The 20,240-nt window shown below is 42.7% G+C and overlaps 2 protein-coding genes across 4 annotated transcripts; one reads left to right on the forward strand and one right to left on the reverse strand.

The window, feature by feature from the left end:
• The first annotated feature begins 3,244 nt into the window (after positions 1 to 3,244).
• LOC120028762 (methylosome subunit pICln-like) lies at positions 3,245 to 11,215 on the forward strand. 3 transcript variants are annotated; one of them, XM_038973996.1, is made up of 8 exons: positions 3,245 to 3,929; positions 5,175 to 5,311; positions 5,417 to 5,527; positions 5,795 to 5,905; positions 6,050 to 6,055; positions 6,158 to 6,331; positions 10,764 to 10,830; positions 10,994 to 11,215. In XM_038973996.1, coding segments are annotated over exons 1-8 (726 nt in total). In that variant the 5' UTR covers positions 3,245 to 3,810; the 3' UTR covers positions 10,995 to 11,215. The 3 variants fall into 3 exon arrangements, with proteins under 3 accessions (XP_038829924.1, XP_038829923.1, XP_038829925.1); XM_038973995.1 differs by having other exon boundaries at positions 10,764 to 11,215; XM_038973997.1 differs by lacking the exon at positions 6,050 to 6,055 and having other exon boundaries at positions 3,811 to 3,929; positions 10,764 to 11,215.
• A 4,355-nt stretch (positions 11,216 to 15,570) lies between these two features.
• LOC120029202 (aquaporin-11-like) lies at positions 15,571 to 19,751 on the reverse strand. Its single transcript, XM_038974495.1, has 4 exons — positions 19,429 to 19,751; positions 16,208 to 16,518; positions 16,001 to 16,117; positions 15,571 to 15,659 (listed from the first exon to the last, which is right to left on the reverse strand). The coding sequence occupies exons 1-4, from the start codon at positions 19,749 to 19,751 to the stop codon at positions 15,571 to 15,573; spliced, it is 840 nt and encodes a 279-aa protein (XP_038830423.1).
• Between the last annotated feature and the right edge of the window lie 489 nt (positions 19,752 to 20,240).

Raw genomic sequence — 20,240 nt, forward strand, 5'->3', positions numbered from 1 at the left:
TTGAACTTCGGAGTAGAGCACCCGTCAATGGAGTTGACGACGGATGTTCAGCTTGAATACCTGAAGAGAATTCCTGGTGTGGTTAGTGCCCGGCGTCTGACCCGCTGGGTGAATGGAGAAAAATAAAGTCTGACGGTCCTGTTGTTTTTTGATAAAGAGCAAATGGTTATGTAATATATGCTGTAAGAGCTTTCGTCCCCAAACCACTGCAGTGTAAGAATTGTAAAGGATTTGGCCATGTTTCAAGTGTGTGCAGATAAACAGAGTATATGGAAGAAAGGACGACGGTGTTTCAATTGTGGTGGGGATCATGATCCTGAGTTCTGGAGAGCCCTGTAAGGGTGAAGGAAATTGAGGTGTTAAAAGTTAGAGCGGTCAATCGAATCTCCATGCGGAGCAGATTCAAAGAATTAAGAAAACAAGTGATGCTAGTGAAGAGATGTTAGTGGATACACCACAGCCTGTAGTAAATGTTTGCTTCCAGACAAAAGATGCCCTGTTAAGGTGGATTTCATTGTGTTCATTGCCACAGTTATAAACTGTACAGCGCAAGTCTCAAAGAAGTCGAAGAAACTAGACATTGTGGCTGCAGCTGAAAAGTTTTTGGGACTCAAGAATTTTACATCAAAAGACTTGCAAGGGGTACTGGCGCTGGAAGACCCACCCTCCCAGGTTATTTCCTGTATTACTCAATGATGAGAGAGCAAACCACACACAAGTCAGAGTTATATTATAAAGTCCATCTTTAATTATATATGAGCTTCACCATAGCCCTTTTTTTTTTAAATTTATTTTACCCCCTTTTCTCCCCAATTTTCGTGGTATCCAATTGCTAGTAATTACTATCTTGTCTCATCGCTACAACTCCCGTACGGGCTCGGGAGAGACGAAGGTCGAAAGCCATGCGTCCTCCGAAACACAACCCAACCAAGCCGCACTGCTTCTTAACACAGCGCGCCTCCAACCCGAAACATTTATATATGTTACCAGAGTCTCTGGTGGCGCAGCTAGCGCTGCGATGCAGTGCCCTAGACCACTGTGCCACCCGGGAGGCCCCCCATAGCCCTTTTTTGACTCTCAGATCAATTCAGTGTCTATAAATGAATTCTCTGAGAGTGCTTACAAAACAATTCTTAGTTTCCTTTATAGAAAAGATACACCCCTCTCAACTTACATGACGAATAACAGATCTTAGGAACATTACAAAGAACCTTTTACTTGAAAGAGGAGTATCCCATAGCTAGATAGCATTAGCTATAAATTATCGTTCAGTTTGGTCTCTTAAGACGAGATTGTAATCTCGTTCTTGGTACCACTTAGTACGAAAACATTACCTCATCCAATGGCATATATCAATTGTCAATTCTAGATACTCCCATCTCAAATACACCCCCTCCTGGACAAGCTCAGAAAGGGGAGTGATTCTCTAGGTCATATACCATGAAAGATAAGTTGAACACAACAGAGGGGTAATACAATGGTTCCAGACACTGCCATTCTCCTACCCTCTCTGGGCCCCAAGTGACTTTTCCCTAGAGAGAAAGGCCAATGCAACTGCCAACAGTATAGTCCAAAAGAAGACATTCTAATGACAAGCATAAAGATATCTAAAACATCTTATTTATATATGTTACCTAACTAATTCTGATTCAGCCACGACAGGCCTTACTGAACTCAGATACTTTCAACGTGGCATCGTCATAGGATGTCACCTTTCCAACAAGTCAGTTCGTCAGTGCTGAAGAGCATAAAAATCGTCTGTCCTCGGTTTCAACACTCACTGAGTTACAAACTGCCTGTGGAAGCAACAACAGCACAAGAACTGTTCGTCAGGAGCTTCATGAAATAGTTTTCCATGGACGAGCAGCCACACTGAAGCTTAAAATCACCATGCCCAATGCCAAGCGTCGGTTCGAATGGTGTAAAGCTTGCAGCCATTGTACTCCGGAGATGAATCATGCTTCACCATCTGCCAGTCCGACAGATGAATCGGGGTTTGGTGGATGCCAGAAGAACGCTGCCTTCCCTATTACATAGTGCCAAATGTAAAGTTTGGTGGTGGAGGAATAATGATCTGGGGTTATTTTTCATGATTTGGGCTAGGCCCATTAGTTCCAGTGAAGTGAAATCTAAACGCTACAGTATACAATGACATTCTAGACAGTGGTGTAAAGTACTTAAGTAAAAATACTTTAAAGTATCTACTTGAGTTGTTTTTTGGGGTATCTGTACTTTACTATTTATATTTTTGACAACTTTTACTTTACTACATTTCTTAACAAAATAATGTACTTTTTACTCCATACATTTTCCCTGACACCTAAAGTACTTGTTATATTTTGAATGCTTAGCAATACAGGAAAAGGGTCCAAATCACACAATTATCAAGATAACATCCCTGATCATCTATTGCCTCTGATCCTCTGGACTCATTAAACACAAATGCTTAATTTGTAAATTATGTATGTATGTTGGAGTGTGCCCCTGGCTTTCTGTAAATTAAAACATGTAAAATGGTTTGCTTAGTATAAGGAAAATGAGATTACTTATACTTTTAATTTTGATGCTTAAGTATATTTTAGCAAATACCAAATAAAACCAAATACTGACTTTTACTCAAGTAGTATTTTACTGGGTCTTTCACTTTTACTTGTCATTTTCTAATAATGAATCTTTACTTTTACTCAAGTATGACAATTGGATACTTTTTCCACCACTGATTCTAGACGATTCTGTGCTTCCAGCTTTGTTACAACTGTTTGGGGAAGGACCTTTCCTGTTTCAGCATGACAAAGCGAGGTCCATACAGAAATGGTTTATGGAGATCGGTGTGGAAGAACTTGACTGGCCTGCACAGAGCCCTGACCTCAACCCCATTGAACACCTTTGGGATGAATTGGAACGCAGACTGCAAGCCAGACCTAATTGCTCATCATCAGTGCCCAACCTCACTAATGTTCTTGTGGCTGAATTGAAACAAGTCCCTGCAGCAATGTTCCAACATCTAGTAGAAAGCCGCCCCAGAAGAGTGGCGGCTGTTATAGAAGCAAAGGGGGAACCAACTCCATAGTAATGCCCATGATTTTGGAATTAGATTTTCGACTAGCTGGTGTCCACATACCTTTAGCCAAGTAGTTATGTTGTTTTTAACTTTTCGCGCGGCTAGTAGGAAGAGGAAAATCATCACTTCCTCGTACACCCCCCGACCTGTAGTAGGCGGTAATGTTTTCTTGCCGCTGTTCCTTCTCTTCTCTTGGTCGTCACTAGTTTCCACAGCGTCATAACCCTCGCCTATTTCTACAATGTATCTATTTGAAACCCTAACTCTGAGCTATAGTAAAGAACCCTAACCTAAAAAATAAGACCAATAAGTGCTTACATTTTGTTTTATTACGAGCCATATTTACTTTGTCGCAGCTTATTTTATTGGCGGGGATGCGTAGTTGTTACCACTGAGGTATAATAAGAACGGTGACGTTAGCTACCTGTTAGCTAGCAGTGAAAGCAGCGTGGGAGCTGGGTCGAGTAAATGCTACCGAGCAAGCTAATGGCACTAACGTATCAGGGGAATGTCTACTAAATAAATATTCCGACTCGTTAACTCTTCAGGCTATCGATAGCTATATCGTCTTTTCGTTTGTCTTGCCTGCACAGACATCTAGCTATCCGTTTCTGTTCAGACAGTAGAGTTAAATAGGCAGTTTTGGGAAACGAAGTTAGCCAGCCACGTCACAGAAGTGCAGTGTTGTTGACCGCTCCGGACCGACCCAAAATAGAGTTCTCTCTGCCGTCCTCCATCAGTTTCCGAGGATGGTTCTGCTAAGGAGTGTCCCCCGACCCAGCGAGGGAGTCCGGCATGAACAAGGCGAGACGACGGCGGTGTTGGACGGGAAGGGTCTCGGCGCAGGGACTCTCTACGTTGCTGAAACGTATGTGACGCTCTGGTGTGGTGGCTAGCTAGTTAGTTAGCTAGCATTGTTTAGCCAGTTGACATTTGTTAGTTAGCATGCTTGCTAATTTCTAAAGTCCTAAAATCAGGAAGTTTCAAGACTTACATGTTTTCTTAGTGTTTTTGCTTTGAAAATATAAACTTAACATTTATTTTTATAAACTTCAACTTGAGCACCTTGAACTTGAATGTTGCATCATGTTAGCTAACTAGTCAATGACTTGACGTGGATCTCAATTATATTTAATTGATTAATCACATCTCCTTGCCTCACATCCTTCCTCCTTGTCTCCTTCTCAAAGCACATTGGCCGGGAAGATCTGAGGTTCCTCCGTTTTGAGGAAAGGAGGGAGGACAAGATGAATCAAGGAAATACAATGAGTTTTCACCATATAGTAGTCATCAAATTTGATTGGTCACATGCATGTGTTTAGAATATGTTATTGCGGGTGTAGTGAAATGCTTGTGTTTCTAGCTCTGACAGTGCAGTAATATCTAACAATTTCTCAACATATACCCAATACACAATCATCTACGTAAAATAATGATATTAAGAATGTATAAGTATATGGATGAGTAATGTCAGAGCAGCATAGACTAAGATACAGTAGAATAGTATAGAGTATATACATATGAGATGAGAGATGTAACATTGTTAAAGTGACTAGTGTTCCATTGAAGTGGCCAGTGATTTCAAGTCTGTATATAGGCAGCAGCCTCTAATGTGCTAGTGATGGCCATTTAACAGTCTGATGGCCTTGAGATAGACGCTGTTTTTCAGTCTCTCGGTACCAGCTTTGATGCAGCTGTACTGACCTCACCTTCTGGAAGGTAGTGGGGTGAACAGGCAGTGGCTCAGGTGGTTGTTGTCCTTGATTTAAAAATGTTTTGCCTTCCTGTGACATCGGGTGCTGTAGGTGTCCTCGAGGGCAGGTAGTTTGCAACCGGTGATGCGTTGGGCAGACCGCACCACCCTTTGGGCAGGTAGTTTGAGGGTTTTAGGTGCCAAGCCAAATTTCTTCAGCCTCCTGAAGTTGAAGAGGCGCTGTTGCGCTTTCTTCGCCACACTATCTGTGTGGGTGGACCATTTCAGTTTGTCAGTGATGTGTATGCCGCTCCCCTGCGGTCCCGTCAATGTGGATAGGGGGGTGCTGTTTCCTGAAGTCCACGATCATCTCCTTTTTGTTGACGTTGAGTGAGAATGCTGCTTTCCTGTGTTTTCCAGGCGGTTGTCGTGGTTTGACGGGTCAGGGATGGGCTTCTCTCTGGAGTACCCCACTATCAGCCTTCACGCCATCTCACGAGACCTCAGCGCCTACCCACAGGAACATCTATACGTCATGGTCAACGCAAAACTCAACGGTGAGACACACACCTGTCCATCAGTGTCAATATCAAACTCGCAGTGAAACACAAACTTGTGATCGAGTAAGAAGATCTTAAAGTGTGTGTCTGTGTGTTCCCCAGATGAGATGCAGGAGAATGCCCATGATGAGGAGGATGAGGATAAGAGCAGTGAGGAAGATGCGTGTGAGGGTATCACAGAGATCCGCTTCGTCCCTAGCGACAAGGCAGCATGTAAGTGTGAGGGGAGAGGGATGTCTAGTTGTGCAGGGCTAAATTTAAGTCAATGCATCTTTATTAAGCAGGTCACAGATAATAACATCTTCCACATATAATGTAACCAGTGCTGTACAATAGCCAATAACAAGTTCAAACATCTCTATACACACATGCATTAGGGATGTCTAAAGCTTTTGGCTCTCCAGTTTTTTGACATGCAGCTCTAGTTTGGAAACACTATGCCAGCTAGGATTTCCCTAACGTGTGTGTGTGTCCGTCCAGTGGAGTCTATGTTTTCAGCGATGTGTGAGTGTCAGGCCCTGCACCCAGACCCAGATGACGAAGACTCCAACGGGGATTTTGATGGAGATGAGTACGATGTGGAGGAGGCAGGTGTGTAACTCACTCATTTATACAAGCATACAGACACACACAGACACACTTTAACATACAGTTCACGAACTCGCATAGATGGAGTAATCAAGAAGATAATACTAACATTGTATCTCCACCTTCTTTCTCCCTTCAACGGAAAAGAGGCAGGTAAAAAGCCTAACAACTACGCACTCACCCTATCAGCTGCTACAACTACACACACAGGTACACGCGCACTCACAGGTGGTATTCTCTCTCTCTGTCCTCCAGAGCATGGTCAGGGTGATATCCCGTCATTCTGTACATATGAGGAGGGTGTGTCGGGGCTGAGGGCTGAAGGCCAGGCCACTCTACAGAGACTGGAGGGCATGTTAGCTCAGTCTGTCGCAAACACCTTTCACATGGCTGGGGTCCGCACTGATGAGACCAATGGAGAGTTTGACGGTGGGTCACACACACGTACAAGGATAGGTCACACACATAGTCTAACACAGGATACAAGGATAGGTCACACACACGCTGAAATAGTAGAACCTCACAGGCAAAATTTCATGAATGGGATGTAAATAATATACAGCGGAGGTTCTTGAAACTGACTTTCTCGGCTCTGCTTGTTAGATGTGGTGTGTATTGTAATAACCACAAGATTTATTTAACTAGGCAAGTCAGTTAAGAACAAATTCTTATTTACAATGACGGCCTACACCGGCCAAACCCGGACGATGCTGGCCCAATTGAACACCACCCTATGGAACTCCCAATCACGGCCGGTTGTGATACAGCCTGGATGGCACTTGAGGACAGAGTGACAATGATCCCGCTCTACATAGTCACTACATAACAAAGAGAACGTAACATAAATCAATAAAAGATGCATGCAAAAACATTGATATAGGTTACAAAAATATTACCAGGCTAGCTCCTTGGTCTTAGAATATTCTGACTGGCTTGAATGGAACAAGCATCTCTGTCAGATGATGGAGCTTAGCCATGGAGTCCTCTAGAAGTTAAAATAAGAGCATTGAAGTCAGCCTGATACTGGCAACTAATAAGCCAGTACAGTTAGTCCTTCTCTTGAGCACCGGATGGTTCTCCAACTTCTCCGCCTGCCGCTGACTTATCACTACAAAAGAGTGTTTCTCTGAGAAGGATACATCTGCTAGAATCTCTTCCCTCTGTCGCACACTCTTCTTACACTTCTATCTTTTCTCTCTTGTACCATCATCTCTCTCCCTCCATCTCTTCCCTATTTGGTACCTACTTTTTGATCTTCTGTGGTAGCTCTTTCTCCTTGTTGTTGACATGGTACCTGTTCCCACATTTCTCTAAGGCCCATCTGAGCTCTGACCCGGCCGACTGAATGTGTTCTTCTATAGTGGTCCCCCTACCGGGTAGCCATTCTCCTCTGGAGGACAGAACCATGGTGCGACTCCACTCCTCCTCCCAGCACTCTAGGTGCTTCTCCACAACCACTTTGTGTCTCCTGACGAAGGGCAACCCCAGAGAGTAGACCAATGGAAAGGCAAGGGGTCCAACCCCCCTCGGCCAGGGTCACACTCCCCTTCAGTTGACCTTTAACCTTGTCTGAGGTATCCTCAGCAGGGACACACATCCAGCTCTGCACGCCGATCACATTCACCAGAGTACCGTATTAGTTTCTTTCATGATACATGAACCCCCCCAGTAGCGCTGGGGGGGGTTCATGGAGGCTGTTGCCACTGGAACTCTTCTCCCCCGATTGCTCAGTTTAACCAGGCGGCCAGCTCTAGGAAAAGTTTTGGCGGTTCCAAACTTCTTCAATGCTGCAGAAATGTTTTGGTGCCCTTCCCCAGATCTGTGCCTTGACACAATCACAGTCTCGGAGCTCTACAGACGATTTCTTCGACCTCGTGGCTTGGTTTTTGCTCTGACATACACTGTCAACTGCTTACTTACAAGCCTTTAACCAACAATCCAGTTTTAAGAAAAAGAAGAGTTAAAAAATATAGTAGCCAGTCTATGACTAGGGTGGCTGGAGTCTGGCAATTTTTATGGCCTTCCTCTGATACAGCCTGGTATAAAGGTTATGGGTGGCAGGAAGCTTGTCCCCAGTAATGTACTGGTCCGTATGCACTACCCTCTGTAGCGCCATGCGGTCGGAGGCCGAGCAGTTGCAATACCAGGTGGTGATGCAACCAGTCAGGATGCTCTTGATGGTGCAGCTGTAAGACTTTTTGAGTATCTGAGGACCCATGCCAAGACTGTCTTGGTGTGTTTGGACCATGTTAGCTTGTTGGTGATGTGGACACCAAGGAATTTGAAGCTCTCAACCTGCTCCACTACTGCCCTGTCGATGAGAATGGAGGTGTGTGCGGCCCTCCTTTTCCTGTAGTCCACAATCATCTCCTTAGTCTTGATCAAGTTAAGGGAGAGGTTGTCCTGGCACCACAGTTCCAGGTCTCTGACCTCCCTATAGGCTGTCTCATCGTTGTCGGTGATCAGGCCTATCACGTTGTGTTGTCGGCAAACTTAATAATGGTGTTGGAATCGTGCTTGGTCATAGAGGGGACTGAGCACGCACCCCTGAGGGGCCCCTGTGTTGAGGATCAGTGTGGCAGATATATTGTTGCCTACCCTTACCACTGGGAGCGGCCTGTCATGAAGTCTAGGATCCAGTTGCGGAGGGAGGTGTTTAGTCCCAGGGTCCTTAGCTTAATGATGACCTTTGAGGGTACTATGGTGCTGAATGCTTAGCTGTAGTCAATGAACAGCATTCTCACATAGGTGTACCTTTTGTCCAGGTTGGAAAGGGCAGTGTTGAGTGCAATAGAGATTGCGTCATCTGTTGGGGCTGTATGCAAATTGGAGTGGATTTAGGGTTTCTGGGATAATGGTGTTGTGAGCAATGACCAGCCTTTCAAAGTACTTCATGGCTACTGATGTGAGTTCTACGGGTCTGTAGTCATTTAGGCAGGTTACCTTAGTGTTCTTGGGCACAGGGACTATGGTGGTCTGCTTGAAACATGTTGGTATTACAGACTTGGCCAGGGACAGGTTGAAAATGTCAGTGAAGACACTTGCCAGCTGGTAAGCGCATGCTCGGAGTACACGGTCTGGTAATCCGTCTGGCCCTGTGGCCTTGTGAATGTTGACCTGTTTAAATGTCTTACTCACATCGGCTACGGCGACCGTGATCACACTGTAGTCCGGACCAGCTGGTGCTGTCATGCATGCTTCAGTGTTGCTTGCCTCAAAGTCCTTTAGCTCGTCTGGTAGGCTTGTATCACTGGGCAGCTCGCGGTTGGGCTTCCCTTTGTAGTCCTTAATAGTTTGCAAGCCTTGCCACATCCGAACAGTGTCGGAGCTGGTCTTGTAGGATTCAATCTTAGTCCTGTATTTACGCTTTGCCTGTTTGACTGTTCGTCTGAGGGCGTAGCGGGATTTCTTATAAGCGTCTGGGTTAGAGTCGCTTTCCTTGAAAGCGGCAGCTCTACCGTTTAGCTCAGTGCAGATGGTGCCTGTAATCCATGGCTTCTGGTTGGGGTATGTAGGTACGGTCACTGTGGGATTTTGCTTATGAGTGGGAATCAGAAGAATATAATTATGGTCAGATTTGCCAAATGGAGGGCGAGGGAGAGCTTTGTACGCGTCTCTGTGTGGAGTAAAGGTGGTCTAGAGGTTTTTAAAAATGTATATCTGTTTTGTTTTTTTCTACTTGTTGCACATGTAACATGCCGGTAGAAATGAGGTAAAACAGATTTAAGTTTGCCAGCATTAAAGTCCCCGACCACTAGGAGCGCCGCTTCTGGATGAGCATTTTCTTGTTTGCTTATGGCAATATCCAGCTCGTTGAGTGCGGTCTAAGTGCCAGCATCAGTTTGTGGTGGTAAATCGACAGCTACGAAAAATATAGATAAACTCTCTTGGTAAATAGTGTGGTCTACAGCTATCATGATACAAAACCTCAAGACTTCCTTAATATTTGATTTCGCGCACCAGCTGTTATTGGCAAATAGATACAGACCGCACCCCTTGTCTTAATGGACCCAGCTGTTCGGTCTTGCCGATGCACAGAAAAACCAGCCAACTGTATATTATCCATTATTATCCATTATCCAACTGTATATTATCCATTAGCTCATCCAGTTTATTCTCCAATGATTGCACGTTGGCCAATAGGACGGATGGTAGAGGCGGGTTACCCACTCGCCGACAAATTATCACAAGAGACATGGACCTGTGTACCCTGTACTGGCGTCTTCTCTTCTTTGAGCCTGGTCGGGTATCTGGAGTAAATTCTTTGCGTCCGACTCATTAAAGAAAAAATCTTTGTCCAGTTCAATGTGCGTAATCGCTGTTCTGATGTCCAGAGGCTATTTTCAGTCATAAGAGAAGGTGGCAGAAACATTATGTACAAAATAAGTTACAAACAATGCAAAAAACACTCAAAATAGCACAATTGGTTAGGAGCCCGTAAAACGGCAGCCATCTCCTCTGGCGCTAAAGCTGTAACGTAACAAAATGTGGAAAAAGTCAAGGGGTCTGAATACTTTCTGAATGTGCTGTAACTTAACGTAGTAAGTAAATATAACTCAGTAAATCAATCTGGCCAGGTTTGTTTGACACACACTGCTGGAATTTCCAGTATGAATGTTTTTTTCCTGTGTGACTTGGTCACATGTACTTTGTCTTTCAAGGCATTCAGAGCCCCTATCTCTATCTTGAAAAAAAATAATAATAATAACTTTCTTTTTTTCACTCTGACTAGCAGGTATGTAGTTCAGAGCATAGCCCACACCCGTTATGAACACATGAGCATGAAGAAAGCTGCATGTGTTTCATGATAATCAGTATATTGGCTGTTCTAGTCATTCTATTTCTATGTCTGTCTTTGCAGATGGGATGGAGGTGGATGCAGGGTCGACGGTGGCCGGACAGTTTGAAGATGCAGACGTAGACCACTAGTAAAAACATAGCATAATACTACATTATAATTATCAGTATGTTAGTGTGATGTTTTGTGTGATCACCTTTAAATCCACATCCTGCTGTCAACCTTATGGACCTGCATTACTATACTGTAGTTAAGTCTCTCACTGTCTTTTTTGCTCCCTTTTCTTCTCTCAGATGGAACTCAACTCAGCCAGTCAAAGCACTTGTGGTACATTGTGGGATAGGAGAATACAACCTCTCCAATTCCTGTCCCCAAGGCATAATTTTCTGTTCATCTCCACACACATATATTCCTCTCGTGTTTTGTACCTGAAGACCAGTTGTACTGAGTTTTCCCCAACAGCAGTGTTGTCTTTGTATGAAATCTCTTCAATAAATAAATCGTTTTTGTATGAATAACAGTGTGTTTGTTATGTGCACATTCCAGAGGAGTAACATAGGAGCTATGCTGAGGTGTCAACAAATGTTTTAATATTGAAGTCTGTTTTATTATGCTGAACAAAAATATAAACGCAACATGCAAAGTGTTGGTCCATGTTTCAGGAGCTGAAATAAATAGATCCCAGAAATGTTCCATATGCACAAATTTGTTAACATCCCTGTTAGTGATCATTTGTCAAGATAACCCATCTACCTGACAGGTGTGGCATATCAAGAAGCTGATTAAACAGCATTACACAGATGCACCTTGTGATGGGGACAAAGGCCACTCTAAAATGTGATGTTTTGTCACACAACACCATGCCACAGATGTCTAAAGCTGAGGGAGTATGCAATTTGCGTGCTGGCTGCAGAAACGTCCACCAGAGATTTTGTGTTCATTTCTCTACCAATTTGGCAGTATGTCCAACCGCAGACCACATGTAACCACACCAGCCCAAGACCTTCACCTGGGGAGGCTATAACCTCCCAAGCCCACCCATGGCTGTGCCCCTGCCCAGTTGTGAAATTCATAGACTAGGGCCTAATAAATGCATTTAAATTGACTGATTTCCTTATATGAACTGTAACTCAGCTAAATCTTTTAGATTGTTGCATGTTGTGTTTGTTTTTGTTCATTATAGATAGGAGTGTGCTGAAATTGCTTTGGGCTGGATTCGAAACGGTAAACTGTAAATGAGCACCAGAGGCAGCAGCCTAGACCGCTAGACAAGTGGTTCCCAAACTGTGGTGCGAGGGGTCTCAGTCTGGCTTTAAACTTACTCTTGAAATGTAGAATGCACAAGGAGCAATTTCAAAAATGGGTAGTGTATCAATTCAGGGGCTGCATATGTGTGGGAAAAGTTAGGAGGATTCTATGGGCCTGTGACTGACAAATTCAACATCAAATTATTAACCTATCAGCATGAATATATTTTTATTTACAATGTACTAATAAAACTAACGGTTTATTTTTCTTGTTTTTGGCAAAAAGTAAAAATCTAGAGAGCCTCTGCCCCCAAACCAGGCGCGAACGGTACTTGCTAGCAGTGAATTGCGAGTGAGGAGTGCCGGTGGAGCATAATGTTTCAGCTTCCTAAAGAAAAATCTAGTTTCCATAAACGAAAAAGATGGGAGAGAAAAGGAAGGGCGACATTATGTCACCCAATTTTTCACAAAGGACGGTGGGTGTAGTCTGTGAGTGGTGGAAAGTAACCTGTTAGCGTAGTCCGTAGTGAAATAGGCGACTTTTGATCCCCTAACATTAGTTAGTTAATATCGTCACAGAAAATTCTGAGTGTTTACATTTCGCGCATCTTTCAGCCGAGATGTAATCAATGCAGGCAAACTTTTAGCAAGCTATTCATACTAAATCAGTTGTCCCTGCCCCTGCCTGGTGCCAAGCCCAACAGATGCAGCTTCTGGCTCAGCAGCCCTGTCTCCCCATCCCCATCCCCCTGAACCAGCCCTACTCCCAACTGAAGGAGGTGAGCAGCATTGTGTTGAATGACATGTCAGTTAGCATAATTGCAGGTACTGCAATTCATTGAGGGCAGGAATGTGATTATCCAGTCAGGAAACATCTCACTTGACACAGAGGCAGCCAATATCAGAGCCTTAAAGGAAGAGATGCGGGCTCTTAGAGATGGATGGGAGTCTCTCCTGTTGGAGGCAACACTGATTGCTACACAAATGAATGTTGCACCTCAATTTAGCAAGGAACACAGCCACCAGAGGAAAAGGAGGAGATTCCACGATGAGACCTCTCAACAGGAGACGGCTCAGGACAGTGCAGCTGTTTTGGAACACTGTTTTTTACTGCTATGGACAACATAAACGACTTGGACACTAGGTTCCACACCACTGCAAAAATTGTAGAAGAATTTTCTGCTCTTCTGAAAGTTGGGCAGATTAGTGAGGATAAAGTCCCTTCTGTGTGCCATCCACTGATCATGAGGCATTCCAGAGATCTTACACCTGAGTTTCAAAATGAAGTAAGACACCTGAACACTGTATATGCTGCCACTTTCCCCCCTAACTTGTCTCCTCTTGATCTCCTGAATGCAATTTGTAAGATGCAGCTGCAAATCATTTTTGGAGAAGTGTGCATTGCTTTACGTATATTTTGCACACTGCCTGTGACTGTTGCTGGTGGCGAAAGAGCTTTCAGGTAGCTAAAAACTATTTGAGGTCCACTATGTCCCAGGACAGGCTTTGCAGTCTTGCCATGCTGTCCATTGAAAGTCAGTTAGCTAGAAAGCTGGACTTCAAAGACTTGATCAGTGACTTTGCTAGCAAAAAGGCTTGACGCTGGGCTCTTGGTGAGCAACGCTGAGCAAGGCCCAGTGATAACTGTTAAATGGCATGGCTATGGATATTGGATCACTACACACATGATGCCCACAGGCTGAGAACAAGACTGAGAACAGACTGAAAACAGTTCAAAAATCTGCTTCTGATTTTATTATTTTGTTATATCATTCTATAGATGATAATGTTAATTTATTTTAATTGAAGAGATTAATGTATATTTAAGTTATATTTATTTTAAGTTATTCATTAATGTTAAGAGAATTCTCCCTTCAAGAATTTTACCATTAACATTCCATTTAGACTGTAAAATATAGCCTTTAGCACATTTCTTATAGAGGGTATCAGTCTTGCATCAAATAGTGAATTCCACTGTATGCAGAATGTTGCATGCATGTCTGCACAGTGTTATATTTTCACAGCTCACTGTTAGTAAATATTGGACTACAAGAGAGTTGCAAGCCTGCAAAGCTAGAGTTATTTAAAGCTTTGAATGGGTCGATTGGGTTCTGGAGGTGTGTGGTTACAGCAATTGCGCAGGGTTGGTATGGCCTGTGGTGGTGTGGCCCAATGTGATATCTTTTCATGGGGCCCAAAATCCCTGGCGACGCCCCTGCATCAGTTCCTTTTTTAATTTAGATTTTTTTATCCCATAGATATTGTTCATTTTGCATAATTGTTGCGATGATTTTACGCTGAGCAGCACAAGCCTCTCACAGAGTGTTTACGTCCATGTTTCATTTAAATAAATAGGAGCAACTCTTGATCTGCAAAAGTTATGTGTCTGGTGTAGCAGGCCACCGGAGCTACACTCACTCACAGCTTAATGATTGGAAAAGCAACTCAACTCTGATCATTTCAACTGTTAATTTCAACAACTTAAATCATCAAAAATATTCTCAGAGCACCTTTTTTATCATTCACCTAGGTCTGACCCAGTTTGCGTACATTTAGATTACATTTTTGTCATTTAGCAGACGCTCTTATCCAGAGTGACTTATAGTGCATTCATTTTAAGATGGCTAGGTGAGACAACCACATATCACAGTAATAGCAAGCATGTTTTTCCTCAAAGTAGCTTTCAGCAAAGTCAGAGCTAGTAAGGGGAGAAAAGTAAAGTGCGAGTGTTAGTTCACAAAAGGCTTTTGTGGGGGGGTGCGAAGAGATGGATACTGTGGAATTATTTTAGATACTCTTTGAAGAGGTAGGTTTTCAGATGTTTTTGGAGATGGGCAGGGACTCTGCTGTCCTAGCTGGTTCCACCATTGGGGTGCCAGGACAGAGGAGAGCTTGGACTGGGCTGAGCGGGAGCTTCCCTCCCATAGGGGTGGGGGAAGGTCAAGAGACCAGAGGTGGCAGAACGGAGTGCTCGGGTTGGGGTGTAGAGTTTGAGCATAGCTTGAAGGTAGATTGGAGGGGCAGTTCCTCTTGTTATTCTGTAGGCAAGTACCATGGTCTTGTAGTAGATGTGAGCTTTGACTGGAAGCCAGTGGAGTGTGTGGACTGCGGAGGACTTGGGAAGGTTGACAATACTCCTCAAGTTGGCCATAGGCATATCTATTGAAGAACTGTACATAAATTACTATCTCAAAGTGTTTTAAATATGCTACTAACACTACTAACTACAGAAATCCATTTTTTTTTTTACATCAATCCAGAGGAAGACAGCTCATAAAAATGTCTGGATTAAAGTAAATGAAATGGTATCATTACGTTTCAGACCAATTTTTAAGTGCCACCAGCCACCACTGCACAAATCATACTAGATTAAAAAACATCTCAATATATAGTCTTTTTTTTGTTTGAATGTGCTTAGTTTTAAAGAGGTCACTATGCATCAGGGTCTTCGGTTCGTAGGGATTGGTGGTGGGTCCAGGGCCGTAGACACCAAACAGAAGAAAACGAACCAAAAAGGGGAGGAACTACCTGAACTTGTCTAATAAAAGACTTGTTTTTGTAGTTAAATGTTTTCTGTTGCAAAACGGTTTTGCTACGTGTGCACTAATGAAAATGACCCAGGGTCATTTCCTCTTGTTAGCCAGAAGGGGGCGGTAGGGAGAAGCTCTACCAGACAACATCTGATCAAACAACAGGACCGAACACATCATACCTGCAGGAGAGAGAGAGAGGATGGGAAGAGGAGAGTGAGATGAGGCAGAAAAAGAGAAAGAATTGGAGGAGTGACAAGGAAAGAGATTAGGCAGAAAAAGAGGAGGAATAAGGAGAAAGAGGATGGGAGGTGGGAAGAAGAGAGTGGGAGTAATGTCAGAAAAACAGAAAAGAAAGTGGACCCCATAGTTCACCTGTGTGTGTGTGTGTGTGTGTGTGTGTGTGTGTGTGTGTGTGCGTGCGTGCGTGCGTGCGTGCGTGCGTGCGTGCGTGCGTGCGTGCGTGCGTGCGTGCGTGCGTGCGTGCGTGCGTGCGTGCGTGTGTGTGTGTGTGTCTTAGTACCTAGTAGAGGAGCCAGCCAGTAGACCAGGCAGTAATCCAGAAAGGAGTGCCCACTGCAGGAGAACTGGGTGGAGAGGGCCAACGCAGGGTTAAACACAGCCCCCGTCATCTTGCCACCTGCAACACAAACACACAAAGGGTTAAACACTGCTCCTATCTCTGACACCTGCAACAATAACACACACAGGGTTAAACACGGTAACCCACCTGCATAGGTCAGGGTAGCGGTGAGTGCTGCTATGGCATGTACCCGGTACCTCTGGTCCATAGTGTGTGTGTGTGTGAAGGCGGTCTGCATGGCAAAGGCCCCTGCCAGCTCCACAGCTGCAGCGGTGACCAGAGGGCCGGGGAGCACCAGGCTGGTGTGTGTGTCTGTGTGGATGGGGCTAATGCATTGGAAGCCCTGGAGTGTGTGTCTCAGGTGCAGGTCAGAGAGACCGAGGGCCCACAGCCCCTGTAGCATGGTACGAGCCACGCTAGCTGCCATGAACTGGCACACCATCCTCAGCACACCGCTCCTAAATACAATAGAGTAGAATAGAATATGTATCCATATAATACATATCCATTATAGAAAGACGGCAATAGAATGTCATTATGCATAGAATAGAATATGTACCCATAGAATATAACACTATCGTTCAGCTAACACAACGTGCCATTGGAACACAGGAGTGATGGTTGCTGATAATGGGCCTCTGTTTCCTATGTAGATATTCCATTAAAAATCAGCCGTTTCCAGCTACAATAGTCATTTACAACGTTAACAATGTCTACACTGTATTTCTGATCAATTTGATGTTATTTTAATGGACAATTGTTTTTCCTTTTCTTTCAAAAACAAGGACATTTTTAAGTGACCCCAAACTTTTGAACGGTAGTGTACATTTTACTTAGAATATAATAGATTATTCATCCAATACTCTCCATTATAAAGAATAGACTAAAATAGGTATCCATTACATATAATTAACAATATAATATATAATGTATCCATTACATAGAGACAACAATATAATAGATAATGTATCCATTACATATAATTAACAATAGAGTAGATAATGTATCCATTACATAGAATCAACAATAGAGTAGATAATGTATCCATTACATAGAGTCAACAATAGAGTAGATAATGTATCCATTACATAGAGACAACAATAGAATAGATACTGTATCCATTACATAGAGACAACAATAGAATAGATAATGTATCCATTACATAGAGACAACAATAGAATAGATACTGTATCCATTACATAGAGACAACAATAGAATAGATACTGTATCCATTACATGGAGACAACAATATAGTAGATAATGTATCCATTACATAGAGACAACAATAGAATAGATACTGTATCCATTACATAGAGACAACAATAGAATAGATAATGTATCCATTACATGGAGACAACAATATAGTAGATAATGTATCCATTACATAGAGACAACAATAGAATAGATAATGTATCCATTAGAAGGCCAGCATCTCGGAGTCGCCTCTTCACTCTTGACGTTGAGACTGGTGTTTTGCGGGTACTATTTAATGAACCTGCCAGTTGAGGACTTGTGAGGCGTCTGTTTCTCAAACTAGTCACTCTAATGTACTTGTCCTCTTGCTCAGTTGTGCACCGGGGCCTCCCACTCCTCTTTCTATTCTGGTTTGAGACAGTTTGCGCTGTTCTGTGAAGGGAGTAGTACACAGCGTTGTACGAGATCTTCAGTTTCTTGGCAATTTCTCGCATGGAATAGCCTTCATTTCTCAGAACAAGAATAGACTGACGAGTTTCAGAAGAAAGTCCTTTGTTTCTGGCCATTTTGAGCCTGTAATCGAACTCACAAATGCTGATGCTCCAGATACTTAACTAGTCTAAAGAAGGCCAGTTATGTTGCTTCTTTAATCAGTACAACAGTTTTCAGCTGTGCTAACGTAATTGCAAAAGGGTTTTCTAATGATCAATCAGCCTTTTAAAATGCTACACTTGGATTAGCTAACACAACGTGCCATTGGAACACAGGAGTGATGGCTGCTGATAATGGGCCTAGACAATGTCTACAATGTATTTCTGATCAATTTTATGTTATTTTAATGGACAAAAATATTGCTTTTCTTTCAAAAACAAGGACATTTCTAAGTGACCCCAAACCTTTGAACGGTAGTGTACATTTTACATAGAATATAATAGATTTTTCATCCAATACTCTCCATTATAAAGAATAGACTAAAATAGGTATCCATTACATATAATTAACAATATAATATATAATGTATCCATTACATAGAGACAACAATATAATAGATAATGTATCCATTACATAGAATCAACAATAGAGTAGATAATGTATCCATTACATAGAATCAACAATAGAGTAGATAATGTATCCATTACATAGAGACAATATAATAGATAATGTATCCATTACATAGAGACAACAATATAATAGATAATGTATCCATTACATAGAATCAACAATAGAGTAGATAATGTATCCATTACATAGAATCAACAATAGAGTAGATAATGTATCCATTACATGGAGACAACAATAGAATAGATAATGTATCCATTACATAGATACAACAATATAATAGATAATGTATCCATTACATGGAGACAACAATATAGTAGATAATGTATCCATTACATAGAATCAACAATAGAGTAGATAATGTATCCATTACATATAATTAACAATATAATAGATCATGTATCCATTACATAGAGACAACAATATAATAGATAATGTGTCCATTACATAGAATCAACAATAGAGTAGATAATGTATCCATTACATGGAGACAACAATAGAATAGATAATGTATCCATTACATAGAGACAACAATAGAATAGATCATGTATCCATTACATAGAATCAACAATAGAGTAGATAATGTATCCATTACATAGAGACAACAATAGAATAGATAATGTATCCATTACATAGAGACAACAATAGAGTAGATAATGTATCCATCACATAGAGACAACAATAGAGTAGATAATGTATCCATTACATAGATACAACAATAGAGTAGATAATGTATCCATTACATAGCGACAACAATAGAGTAGATAATGTATCCATTACATAGAGACAACAATAGAGTAGATAATGTATCCATTACATATAATCAACAATAGAGTAGATAATGTATCCATTACATAGCGACAACAATAGAGTAGATAATGTATCCATTACATAGAGACACCAATAGAATAGATAATGTATTCATTACATAGAGACAACAATAGAATAGATAATGTATCCATTACATAGAGACAACAATAGAATAGATAATGTATCCATTACATAGCGACAACAATAGAGTAGATAATGTATCCATTACATAGAGACAACAATAGAATAGATAATGTATCCATTACATAGAGACAACAATAGAATACAGTAGAATAGAATAGAACCTGGCAGTGAGGCGTCCCCGGTACGTGTATTCCAGCGTGCTACAGGGGTTCCCCAGGGCTCCATGGAAGGTGAGGCCATGGACCACAGATGCCAGATATGTGAGGCTGAGACAGAACTGAGGCTGCAGCCGGCCCACCTCCCCCAATAGACGCAGCTCTAGGTTGCAGATACACAACTGCAGCGTAGAGACCAGCTCCACGGCGTAAACAGCAGACAGACACAGCCCTTTGGGAGCTAGTAGCTTGGTTAAGATTCTCCTGCTCAGCTCACACAGCAGCACAAAGACCGCTAGCAGACACAGAGACACCACAACGCCTGACATCTCTATCTGCAGATGTCTGCCTTTCTCCTCAGTCTCGGTTTCTCCCCCTCTCTCTCTTTATGTGTCTTCTTGCGTGCTCCTCTGGCTCTGTTTTCTTATGGCTGCAGCAGGCTACCGTGTGTGCACGTGTGTGTGTGTGATCAGAGATGTGCTCTGCTGTAGATGATGATGAGCTTGAGCTCATTTGGTGCGGAAGTGGCTGCCTCCCTCCCTCCTCTCTCGTCTCTCTGGCTCCCTGCTCTCCTCTATGTCTCTCCCTACACTGCGCTGCTACCCCCATGTCTATTGCTGCTATAACGTGGCCAGGCTGTGTGGTGTGATCCCCCCACCCACCACCAGAGAGAACAGTAGTTATACAGATTCAATGATGTCATACCATATACATGTATTGTATGGCTGAATCCCAAATGGCCCCCTATTCCCTAGGTCCCTATATAGTACACTTATTTTGACCAGAGCCCTATGGGCCCTGGTTAAAAGTAGTGCACT

This window comes from Salvelinus namaycush, chromosome 34 (assembly GCF_016432855.1).
Source record: "Salvelinus namaycush isolate Seneca chromosome 34, SaNama_1.0, whole genome shotgun sequence".
In the NCBI taxonomy this organism is placed as follows: Eukaryota; Metazoa; Chordata; class Actinopteri; order Salmoniformes; family Salmonidae; genus Salvelinus; species Salvelinus namaycush.

Bases quoted from the DNA above. Each gene is read 5' to 3' on its own strand.
- LOC120028762 (XM_038973995.1), top strand. From the start codon at position 3,811: ATGGTTCTGCTAAGGAGTGTCCCCCGACCCAGCGAGGGAGTCCGGCAT. The intron at 3,930-5,174 runs GTATGTGACGCT...TGTGTTTTCCAG, and splicing joins ACTCTCTACGTTGCTGAAAC to GCGGTTGTCGTGGTTTGACG. The intron at 5,528-5,794 runs GTAAGTGTGAGG...GTGTCCGTCCAG, and splicing joins CCCTAGCGACAAGGCAGCAT to TGGAGTCTATGTTTTCAGCG.
- LOC120029202 (XM_038974495.1), bottom strand. From the start codon at position 19,751: ATGTCAGGCGTTGTGGTGTCTCTGTGTCTGCTAGCGGTCTTTGTGCTG. The intron at 16,519-19,428 runs GTTCTATTCTAT...TATTGTATTTAG, and splicing joins CGGGGACGCCTCACTGCCAG to GAGCGGTGTGCTGAGGATGG. The intron at 16,118-16,207 runs GTGGGTTACCGT...TTTGTGTTGCAG, and splicing joins CGCTACCCTGACCTATGCAG to GTGGCAAGATGACGGGGGCT.